The sequence below is a fragment of the Agelaius phoeniceus genome, chromosome 3, assembly GCF_051311805.1.
Source record: "Agelaius phoeniceus isolate bAgePho1 chromosome 3, bAgePho1.hap1, whole genome shotgun sequence".
Taxonomy (NCBI): domain Eukaryota; kingdom Metazoa; phylum Chordata; class Aves; order Passeriformes; family Icteridae; genus Agelaius; species Agelaius phoeniceus.
This window is the reverse complement of record NC_135267.1, coordinates 24409345-24421652: the sequence shown is the minus strand read 5'-3', so window position 1 is coordinate 24421652 and position 12308 is coordinate 24409345. Positions and strand designations below refer to the sequence as shown.

The following is a 12308-nucleotide window of genomic DNA, read 5'->3' as shown; positions in this document are numbered from 1 at the left end:
ACTAGTGCAGCCTGTCAAATATTTTTAGATATTTCTGTGGTCCTAACCCTGGTATCTGTGATGTCATGTTTTTATCTTCAGATTGTGTCACAACAAAGGATGCCTGACATCAGTCAAATGGTCACATGGGAAGTTTTGTAGGAGACCAAGACTCCATGGCTCAGTTTTGACTCCTCAGCTGGAGTACTAAGCTTGTGGAAACCTTTCTTTATAGCACTTAAATGAAAATATAAAAAAAATTGGAGAAACACATGAAGTAATGTAAAATTATTATTTTTTTATTATTTGATGTAAATTTTATATGTTACCAAAGGTACTTTTCTTCTCTGTTTACAAAGCCAGAAATGTATCTGGATCACTTGCAAGTCAAATAAGAGACATCAGATGAAAAGGAAAATTTTTCAATGACCGATTACCTGAGTTACAGTGCAATATTTAATTTCAGACAGTATTGCTCTTTGGACTTTTTACAGTAAGAAATAATAAGCTTTATCAAGTCAAAACCTTAATCAGAGCTTGTCACAAATTTCAGAATTCTCATGAACCAACAACATGAAAGACCTGACATAATGTATACTACACTTTTTTGCTTGCCTCTACAATAAATTAATACCCTGGATGACTTAAATATTAGCAAAAATATTTACAAAAAGAAGATAAAACACAGTATAAAACTTCTTTTCCAAGATATGCTTCTTCCAAGAAACAGTTTGGTACCAAGAGTGAAATTTCAAGTCTTACAAAATTGTTTCTCACTTATTTAAATTCATGAAGATAAATAAATAACACTGAATTATACAAACATTGATTTCCTCCTATGAGTTTATGCAGTAAAAGCATGTATCTCTTCTTGAGAGTATCCAAGGTCCTTCAGATATCTGAAAGTCAGAAATCAAGTTGGCAACATTAATATTTGGAACTCAAAACCCACCACAGACACAGATGAAGCATAACTTCAGCACCACTTCCTTGTTTTTATTCAGACATGCACATTCTACTTTATCCCTGCAAATACATTTAGAAAACAATCAATGACCAGGAGCTCAGATATATTACACAAACTTTTTGGGCGATGAAAACAATTTCTAAAATTACATACAGATATCATCTGAATTATCTCAGATTTCTCAAGAGGCAGCATAATTATTGGCCAATACATATTGACTTCAGTAGGACTGCAAAAATGCAAAAGCCATCATATTCAATATTTTGAAGCTGGGCTTCAATAAATTTCAAGAGAAATTTAGAGGACCTTTTATCTTAAAACATGTATTAAAAAAAGGAAAATACTAGGTACAGACACAAATAAATGCATTCATTTTAAAAGAATTGAGAAAAATGCTTCTGATAGAACAACTGCTTTGATCTTCTGTAACTTAATTTATCAAGCTAACACCAAGAAAGAAAGTTTATTTCCTATTATTACAACTTTTCTATGAACATCACATTAAAAACAGCATTTAAAACCTTGGGGAAAAAAGGTCACTGTTAAAGAGTTGCTTTTAGAAAGTTCTGGATGAAGTACTAAGTAAACTCACAAAACTTATACATTGCTGATACTTACTCAGCTATACATAAATATAAATATACTCCTCAAGTATGGCACAAGGTGATTTTTTAAATTCCTTTTTTTTTTTGTTTAAATTTTGAAAATTTTCTTAGAAAGCAGACAACAGAAAGCCATTTTTTAAAGACTACCAAATCAGAAACACTACAGGTGATTAGGTGATCAAATTCTAAAAAATTTCTCACTTTCAGTTCATTGTTTAAAATACTCACTGTACTCCTTGTTCTGTAAAAGGTGCTGGACCACAGATGCAGATAAGCACTTTGGAGTCTCTTCTGCTTCTTTTCACAAACTCAGACAGAAGAGATGGAGAAATCTTCCCCTGTTTACCTACCCAGTCTTTTGATGGTTGTGAAAGAATGAACTGAACCTCAAACCTGGTAAGAAGAAGAATATTTCATAAATATTACCCCCAATTACAAATCTGCTACACAAAATGCTAGTGACCATGACACTGATGTTTCCTATGATTACCTTCCTGTTCTGCTCAGCTCCCCACCACAGTATCAGATCTCACAGATATTTAGTCATTCCTATTGATCAAGTCAGTCAAATCACCTCCAGTATTGCGTATTTATTTAGCCAAATCTTTCAATGTTAAAAATTCCAGCTTTCTATTTCACCTTAGAAAAACCCCAGCCATTAAGCTGGGCACCAATTAAGATACTTAAGCACAGATTTTACTGTTCCATTAGCACTTTTTCACAAACCTTGGTGCAGCTCAATACACAAGCAGTGAGATAAGAATGCTTGGCCAAGCTTGTGAAAATGTCAGTGCAATTGCAGTAATGAAAAAATACTCATTATTGAACATTGCTTTCAAAAACTCATTAACAGAATAGCAACTGAGTAAAAACCAAACACTTCTGTATCTGAGGCTCCTATGGAAAGGGAGAGCAGGCTTTTACTGTAAATTTGCACAATGTCTAGACTACAAAGCTTTGAATGTGCCAGACATCACTAGGGTACGAAATAGTATTGATTTTTCACTTCAGAGTTGTGAAGGAACAAGTGGTTTCTACTGAAGAAGAATTCAACTAAGAATTAACCATAAACAAAACATATGTTTATCACATAAAATCTAAGTAGTGACAATTTATTTTTTGGTAACAGCAAGGGAACTGAAATTAAAGGGTAACCTGATAATCCTCTGTCTCCTGACAGAACTATGGCCTGCTGAACTAATTTAACATTACATGTGCACTACTTGCATTTTAATCTGCAATTACATAGTAATTGAGGGCAAAATGCAACAATTATTAAGAAAAAATTAAATGAGCCTATTTAAACTTTGAATTTCTATGTAAACATTTTCATAACCAGTGACACCAAAATGATTTTTAGAAGACTTCTCTAAATTCAGAATGTTTCTCCTGGGGTACATTCTCCTTCTCTCTTCTGTGTTCCTTTTTGCATAACTATTTTCTATTGTTAAGGATAAGGCAAATTTTTTCTGCATCAAAAAGCTTCTCAACTTTTTATTAGATGATTAGATGATTTTAGAAATTATCCAAGCCAACATATCATCTCCAATAACCATCTATTAAACACTGTAAATCAAATCCCTGGCTTCCCATGGGACCTACAGAACATAACAACATTGCCTCTGCTATGCATCTGTGAGCAATGGATCTCCTTCCACTCCCTAGGTCCTATCATATTCTTAAATAAGAGCTTACAGAATCAGAATCTGGCCTTGTGCCAAAGCTGAACAGTTAGTCTAAGCCCAGGACTTGTTCTGCACACAGAGATGTTACAAGTTGTTCTCCACAAGACTTTTAATTACCTTTCATCTTTAAGAGCTAATTGCTCTAGCTGGTTTCTCCAGAGTATGTCATCCTCAGTTTTGTTGAAGAAGATCAGCTTCACTGTCCTTAAAAATACAAAACAAAAATTAAAATTAACTGCAGATTGTTTCTGTTAAAGAATCAGAATTTAATGCATCATACAGAAACCTTTTACTTATATTGTTTGTTTTTTCCAGAGGCATTATAAGTCAAAATGAGGCACACTGAACAAGCTTTGAAAAACTTGCCTGGTATAGATAAAACAGCTCCAAATCAGCTATGCTCCATCTTTAAATACTAAAACCATCTTATTCAGAAACTAGAATGTGCCAGAACCTTTACATGCTTCCCAGGGCCCATGCTTCTCTGAAAACAAGGAAAATAAAGCCCACTACACAAAAGTAGTGCTCTAAACAGTGGCATGGTGCACCACAGCATTGAGTGTTACTCAGGTGGTGGAAAATCAATAAAAAGTGCATAGGAAAGCCATGCATTTTGTTCATGGTTACAAAAGTAGAAGTTGATTATTTGGAGAATGGTGTTTTGAGACACCCTACTCCCCAGGGTAGACAAAGGTATCTGCTGAAGTTCTGCTCAGTAGTCAGCACTATAAAGAATAGAAAATTATAAACTTGGAATAAACTGGTTGCAGTCTTGCTGGAAATAAGGGGGAACACAACTAAAATGAAGAAGTGGAAATTTAGATATGATCCCCACCAGTAAAGAAAAACTGGTTGACAGAATGATAACAAAAACTTAGACAACAAAAAAGAAGCTTCATCAGCCCTTTGTAAGGAAAGAGAGTGAATCTAACATATTGGAAACTACTTCAAGGGATGTAGATTTTAATGAACTAAAAACACTGGTATGCAAGGTCATATGGAAGACTGCTCAGAAAGAGGAGTTGGAGACCCTTAAAGGATTTTAAAATGGAGGAAGGAGATAGAAAGCTAAAAAATTACCTTCTGAAAAGACTAATGATGAAAGTGGGACACTATATTAAAAATGAATATGACAACAGAGGAGTAATTTAGGAATGAAAAGCTGGAGACAAAGATACAATGATCAAGGAGAATCAAGAATAGATTACCAGCATCCTATACTTGAGAAGAGCATTAGCCCCCTACCTAGTGTTTAGTATCTTTGTGCTTCAGTCTTCTTTAAGAAATGTACCCACCTGACTGCAGTTATACACAACCAGTAAAAGGAGCAAAAAATCCTCATATGAAAAAGGAAGTGTAGAGGACCAATATTCTTTTATAGTTAATACGTTGGCCAAATTTAATTTGGCCTGTAAGAGAGGAAACAAGGCTGCAGAAAAAGCATCATGACTTGATGCACAAAAGGATAGTGCAGCTATGAAGGGAACAAATTGTTTTGCCCGTTTACAGTAGGCAAGAAATAGACTTACAAGACAATAGGCAGACTTTGTCTGTACAGTAAGAATGAAAATCCAGTTGTCTGAGCCCATTACAGCAGATGCAGCGCAGGAAAGCTGAAGATTCTCCAGCATTCACAGTGCAGCCCCAGAGGTTCAGCACCACTCACCCAGCCCTCCAGACAGAGGTGGCTTTGGCACCCTCAGGAGACAAGTCTGTCATTGTACAGATTACTCCTCAGCCTTCTGCAATTTGTGTCCTAGCATATACAAACCAAGCTTATGGCTAGTTACTTTGCAAAGATCATTCTATGCAATACTGCTCATATATATACACACATATGTATCTCATAGAGATAAACATACATATATTAAAGACAGTCTGGTAGTACTTTCCCAAAAAATAAATTGAGGGTTAAAGACCAAATATCAGGCCAAGGAACCAAATTGCCTAGAACAGTCAGAAAAACAAAGCCTTAAAAATGGAACCTGCCTCAGTTCAAGTCACTCCAGCACCTAACCAGCCTCCACAGCAAGAAGGAAAAATTCATTTACTTTGACTAATAAGGAAACAGATGCTGCTGCACCCTAAACTAACACTGAACTCCCATATGAAATTGTGCTGAAAAGAGCTAAAAATGAGTTCCCACTTTGTCAGATGATAGACTCATCCTTTGGCTTCACAAAGTCAGTCAACCACTTTTTATCTGCTACTGACAATACAGGACATTTTGGAAGAACCAAACAGTACAGTCTCTTTGCTCACAAAATAGGATTATATGTAACTGCTGAAATATAACAATCTAAGAACAGTGTCTGGATTTGGGGTCCGTTTTTTTGGAAACAAACTTTTGCAGTCTATGTCATCCTTTGTAGCTTTAGTATGAAGATTAGTGTACAATTAATCTCTCTGTGTTTCAAAAGCAGAAGTGCTAATTCTGCAAGACATAACAACCTGTTCCCTTGAGCAAGAACAAGCAATGCTTTCTTCTGTAGATTTTATAGAGTACAGAATGCATATGCAATACACATATTTTCATGAATTCAAATATACTTAATGCTGTACTTACATAAGTGACATATAAATCTGTGAAAACTGGAACTCATCTGGGAACAATGTGTTACTGCTGCTTAGCAGGTGAAAACCATAGCTAACTATTCTAATGTATCAGAGAGAAGCCAATAAGCAAATCAGTGGAAGTTGCCTCAGCTTCAGACAGACTCTTCCCTAAAGCATGCCAGAGAAATGCTTTCATACCATTTTATTGTGTTAATTGTTTTATTAACACTGAAGCTTGTGTGTCAAGAAGTCCACATACCTCAGACAGCTAACTTCAGTCAGAGCAAAATTCAGCAGCTTAACCATTGGTGTGAAACCTGTGCCTCCTGCCAATAAAAGGAGATCTTCTGAAGTTTGAACTTGTGACTTCTTGAAGTTGCCTTCAGGATTGCTGACAGAAATATAGTCTCCTTTATTAAAAAAATAAAAAGTAAACATTAATTTGATGAAAACAGGCTAATTAGCATTCTGATTTTTAAAGGCCTTTTCATATTGCCTTCATCTTTGTAATATTAGGGTTTCTTAAAGAAAGGTACTATATACTTCACATAAGGATCATTCTTGTTAAAAGAAGAGATGTACAAATAAAATGTTTTGCCTTGATGAATTTTACACAATGAGAACACAAATATTTTCAAAGTCAGTATTAATAATCTACCTCTGTATCTGAAATGGAAAAGGAAGTACATCCTAAGTCCCATAAAACAGACCTCCTTTCTTTATGCAAAAGTACAAGAAGTTGTTCTCAGAGCATAGGACATCAAAGCCATCAACTATGATGCATGATAGAGCTCACATACATCACTCAGGAGAGAGCTTTCTGTAATGGACAACTCCTGTTTACAGTGAGGACAAGCCTTTACACTCAGGAAATGGAGAGTAAGATTTAAAAGCAGTTTTCAGTAATTCCTGATTAAGCAGGTAAACAATTAGAATGTCACAATACTCAGATAGTGAATCTTTAAAAATAATGCAATTGTTGCAAAACCAAACACAACCCCCCAGCATATATTTACCAATTTCTAGGTGGTCAAGTGCCTGTGTGAACAGTCCATGGGAATAAATTTTAACCATTAAATATATATGCACACCATCATGGCAAGGTGGTTCTTGGAAATCCAGTGGCAAAAAAGGCAACACAGGTGTGTATGGTTTTACTACCTCTGTCCCTAGAGAGCAGACAGAAATACAGCTCAAATAATATGAAAAGTACTCTACATACAGATATTACAAACAAATACCAAAATAAGCAAAGAGTAAATAAATAACCTGTATATACATAAAAATAAAACCATCCCATGCTTTTACACAAGCTATTACTTTCCACTGCACCAGTTTTTATTACAGAATTGGAAGCCTTCTCCTTCCAATTAAAAACTTGAGTATGGTATTTCCATGCTACTTAGCAATTCAGGACACAGGATGAAAAGATCTTGAGTCATTCCCAAAGAATATGAAAATCTAAACATTTTCATTAATTTTCAAGTACCACAGCTTGATTTATTTTAAATTTAAACAGCAGATTTTTAATACTGTAGAAGTATATTTTCTTGCAGTATCATTTCAAAAAGCTGTTGTATAATGATAGTAATACCTCAGTAGCTGGACACTGCTAAAGAATTAGGAAGGGAGGAGGAGGAGGAAAAGATCATAACAGTTCTCAATTAATGGATGTTTAAAAATTCTTCTGAGAAGTCTCTACCATGTATACTGCAATCTAAGTGCAGTGACCAGTATAACTATTAATATGCAAATTTTAAGAAGTACCCTTTAAAATAGTAAATTGGCTATTTCTTTGGCCTTCTAAGCTTTTGTAAAATTTTGAAGAATAGTACATTGAAGAAAAGCACATGATTTTCAAGACACATTCCTCTCATAACCTCACATTATTATTAATATTGCACAACTGGAGTGTAAAGCAGAGTAACCATGACTACTATAAATCCCCCAGAAGGAAAAAAAAAAAAAACAACAAAAAATTGCAATAGTACCCTTCTCATTTCAAAAAAGCTGCAAATTAAAAGGAACTGACTAATGATACATATACATGCACTACATATACATACAATAACCTCTACACTTCAAAGATGAACAGCACTGCTTTGGCTTTTTTTCAAGGAAGAGTTGGCAGTAGAGACCACCAGTAAGGTCACCAGTAAATGCCAGCCATCTCAATAATTAGCTTTCCATTATTATTAATCCAGTCAGTTCATTATTAATTACTGATTGTGATCCTGGAAGCAGAGACTTGCTAACGACAATCAGGAAGTTAGTGGCCATGGACTTGGCATTTTCCCAAAACTATGAAAAGGATTTATGTAAATATATCTATTATAACATTCTCAATTTTTCTTACCTGCAATAATGTGTTTGAGGTAAACATGTTGTCCAGTAGGAACATGGAGATGTGTTCCCTTAGGCAACATTAGGCAGAAGAGTTTGGTGTCATGGGTAACTTCTGTCTTAGAAACCAACTTGCATTTTCTGTAGAACACTCCTAAAAACATTTTATTTGTTAGTTAAGTCTCAATCTGTCATTCTGTAAATATGTATCTTTCAATAAGAGTGACAAATGTGTGTATTTCACTATATACTTATAAAAAGACAATAAATAGATGCTTCTTGTATGATTACTTATAACAATTTTTATAATTTTGGACTAAGAACTCATTTATAATGTTATTTTAAGAGCCTCTGAGTTATTGACTGGGAATAAGTAGAAAAGCACCAATAACTATCAGAACCATTTGTACCACATTGCACCTGCACTGAGCTCCCCATACAAGTACATCACGGGTACACACCTAAGCAGAACAAAAGCAGCTGGTGGGATGCAAATAAAACAGAAACCAGCACAGCACCAGACTGCCCACAGCCACCCAGCAGGCTGAGGGAGGTGATTCTGCACCTCTGTTCTGTTCTTGTGAGCCCTCACCTGGGGTACCATGTTCAGCTCTGGGGTCCCCAACATAAGAAGGATGCGGACCTGCTGAAACAAGTCCAGAAAAGGGTCACAAAGATCACCAGAGGGCTGGAGCATCTCTCCTGTGAAGATACACTGAGAGAGGTGGGGTTGTTCAACCTGGAGAAGAGAAAGCTCCAGGGAGCTTATAGGAGCCTCCAGTAAAATAGATGATCATGAGTAATTTTCTCTCCTCTACCTTTAGGAGAGCATTTTTCAGCCAGGCCTTTGTTTCAGCACTGCAATATTTTAGCTCCAACCTGGAATACCAGTGTGATCACAGCACCACACTGCCTAAACAGGTTTCTAACTCAATCCCATTGGATATTTTTATGTAAAGCCTCTCAAAATTTGGCAGGTTCATGTATGACAATACTTGAGCATAACACCCTTCTAACAACACTTTCTACATTGGAGCAATTTCAGTGAAGCAACGTTTTATTCTCCCTTTTTTTCCATGGTATTGAAAAATACTCATGTCGCTCACATGAAAAGCTGAGCTGCTCATGAAACAGGAGAAGATGCAAAGGAAATTCCAACCAGGCACCACCATGAGGATGGTCTGGTCAAACACTGGGACAGCTGCTCAGAGGGAGTCTGTCCTTGGAGTATTCAAACCTTGACTGAACAGCCTTGAGCAGGAGGTTAGATCAGATTACTTCCAGAGCTCCCCTTCAGCTAAGTCAGTCTATGAGTGGCATTTTTCTGCATACACTGGTTTTCTTAAATTATTGAAATAGCTGCTAGTGAGTTATCCACTACAAATGCCTGCAGAAACATGACATAAAGCTTCTGACACCAAATAAATATTTCTTTATTAAGATTTTCTCACATCTTTCATCTAACATCCTACAGATCCCTTATTTTGAGTGAACAAGCATTTCAGATGAATCAAAAGAATGCTTAAAGCCCTGAAAAAGTGGAAGTCAGTAATTCTACTTCATACCAATCTTGAAGTAAAACAAAACATCATCTTTCCAGTTATATAAATATTATGAAAAGTTTGTGGAAATTTGTTTTCTATCCTTCTTTTGAAAAACAATACACAATAAGATTGCAAAGTACAGTAGTCAAATAAATATGCCAAGATTGCTGTCAATTCTGCAGACTTAAGAATTGCTTAAAAGGATGTGTGAGGTTGGTAATGTAACCCTTAACACTCATCAACTAATACTCTTACACATATTTGGGCATGGAGAAAGAAGTTAAAAAACTGATTCATCAACTGATTCACTGTTCCCTGACAATTTTTTCACCTTTCCAACCTGACTAATTCCAGCCTTTTCCTCATAAATAACCTTCATCTCCCTATTTTTAATACACATATTTTCACAATTGTCCTCGTTCATCCATTTTCACAATTGTCCTCGTTCATCCAATATAACTTTTGGAAACTTTCTAAGTAAACTTCTAGTTTAGACTGTAGTCTTTGCCACATTAACTAAAATTAGTTCATTATCAGCCATTCCTATAAAATCTGAGGCCACAAGCAAAAATAACTGTCAAAGCAGAAAAGCCTTTCAACAAAAGGAGCTAGCCCCTAGTAGCAAGCTGAAGCCAAACAGTTGGTTTTGTCAACCCACAAAGCCATGTTACTGTCAGATGCCAAAGATTTATAATTTGCTACTATACAGAAGCAAAAGGTACTGTTCTCTCATCATGATGTCAGTGTCTAGCAGCAAATCCTAATTTTTCAAAGTGACCAAAGTAGTCAGTGAGCAGATTAGGTTGGATTAAACATTTTGCAGACATCAAGTGGCAGAACTGCAGCTCCTGATCTAGGAGAAGCAGCCCTGCAGCCCCTCACTACCAAAGGCTTGCCACAAAAAAACAATACAATCATGGACATCACTCTCTAAACTCATCTTCCACCTTTGCTGGATTCAAGAACTACAGTACCTTGATTTATAGGCATACAAATTCAGTTTTAGTAACAAAGCTGCTGTACAGATAACAATAGCTTTTGGAGAGTATCATCTTTCTGCATACTGCATGTTCTTCCTTGTCATGAAAGGGAGCTTGAACATTTTTCTTTAATGATGTTCTTTTGCTTTTCTTCAATGATAAAACTTCAGTGACAACTCTTATTTCTTAGTTACTAGTCATAATCCTAGTGATGCTGCAGTGGCAGCATTAGCCTGTTGGCTTGGGAAAAAAATGAGTATCTCCAATATCCTTTCATCTCAGGTGGAGGAATTCCACCCCATTCTCAGGAAGCATTTACCACCCAGACACACCCACCAACCAGCTGAATGTTAATCCTTATTTTGTTCAGGTTCCTTGGTTATGGAGTCTCAAGTACTACTACTGCCAATGGAGTATGCTAATGGAGATAGTACAGCTAATGGAGGTTAGACCACAGCTAAAGGAAGGTGGCTTCCCACCACTTCCAGCAGCAGCCCAGTTTTAGGAGCTAAGACAACCATGACCCCTCACTGTTGACCATCAAATCATCAGCACCCCCAAATGCTTCAGTTAATTACTAGATTTCACAAGCTATTTGATATTACCCAAGGCCAGCCATGCTCTTCCTGGATGGCCTCTCTCCCCTCCCAAAATAAAGTTCCCACTGAATCAATACCTTCTAAACTTTCTCTGGTCATGCAGCACCCTGTCACAGTGTCAGTCTCACTGATACACAGTAAGTGCTGCAGCAGCACTCTGCTCCCTTCTGGTACTTCCAACCAAAAAACCTCTATGATCTTCCACTTGATCTGTACAAAAACCACTACACAAAACACGGAAATTGCATCCCACTTCAGCCCTCAGAGGCAGCAGCACCTTGTTTCTTTACTGAACATCTGCCAATAGCTGCACACTCTTTAAAACAGCAGAACTTAGTAATTAGATAACTTTCCAAAACAGGAGTCTGAGTAAAAGTTCAGAATCATTTTCAGAAGGAAGAAGCAGTTTATTCTCCATGGGAAAAAACACACACACACACCTCCAAGTCATCCCTACTAACATGTAATTTTTTAATTGCATATGGCTACTGCATTTATGTGCATGCTCCTTCATGAGTGGGCTTCCATACCTTATTTCCCAGAAAAAGCACCAATAAGAAAATCACATCTTAATACCTACATGAAAACCTACCCTCTACGACTGTGCTGTATGATATTTTTGTTGGTTGGACGGGGTCAGGTTTTAGAGTTTTGGTTTTTTTGTTTGGTTTAATGAAAAAGCTCCATTTTATTTTTTATACTGCATTTGAATTTCACAGGATGCCAGACCTATGACCATGAGTTTTTGTTTGCATTTTTAATGACCAGTGTCACAATACCTACCCAAAAGTAATGTCACCAACCCCCTATACTGACAATCTAATTATACTGAATTGTGTTTTCTATGCAATACTGTGGGTTATAAATAATTATTTCTCCAGTAAACTAAGCACTTAATACTTCTTAAAGAGTAGAAACAGTATTGAATATTCTTCTGTGTCTCCTGACCATCCTAAGTCACAGTGCAATTAACGGAAATTGAAGTCATTTTGAAAAAAAAATCCCCTTCAACTTTGAGGAATTTCAACAATTCTGTTCGTTCCTTCCAAT

At 36.3% G+C, this 12308-nt stretch overlaps 1 protein-coding gene across 2 annotated transcripts in view; it reads right to left on the bottom strand.

Moving 5' to 3' along the window:
* Positions 1-257: 257 nt before the first annotated feature.
* Positions 258-12308, bottom strand: part of CYB5R4 (cytochrome b5 reductase 4) — a 30235-nt gene continuing 18184 nt past the window's right edge. For both annotated transcript variants that reach the window (XM_054629074.2, XM_077174888.1), the window contains exons 11-16: positions 8149-8289; positions 6809-6961; positions 6052-6202; positions 3354-3440; positions 1780-1944; positions 258-878 (exon numbers count right to left, since the gene is read on the bottom strand). In XM_054629074.2, the coding sequence (XP_054485049.1) occupies positions 824-878; positions 1780-1944; positions 3354-3440; positions 6052-6202; positions 6809-6961; positions 8149-8289 (752 nt within the window). In that variant the 3' untranslated portion in view covers positions 258-823. The remainder of the gene's footprint in view (positions 879-1779; positions 1945-3353; positions 3441-6051; positions 6203-6808; positions 6962-8148; positions 8290-12308) is intronic.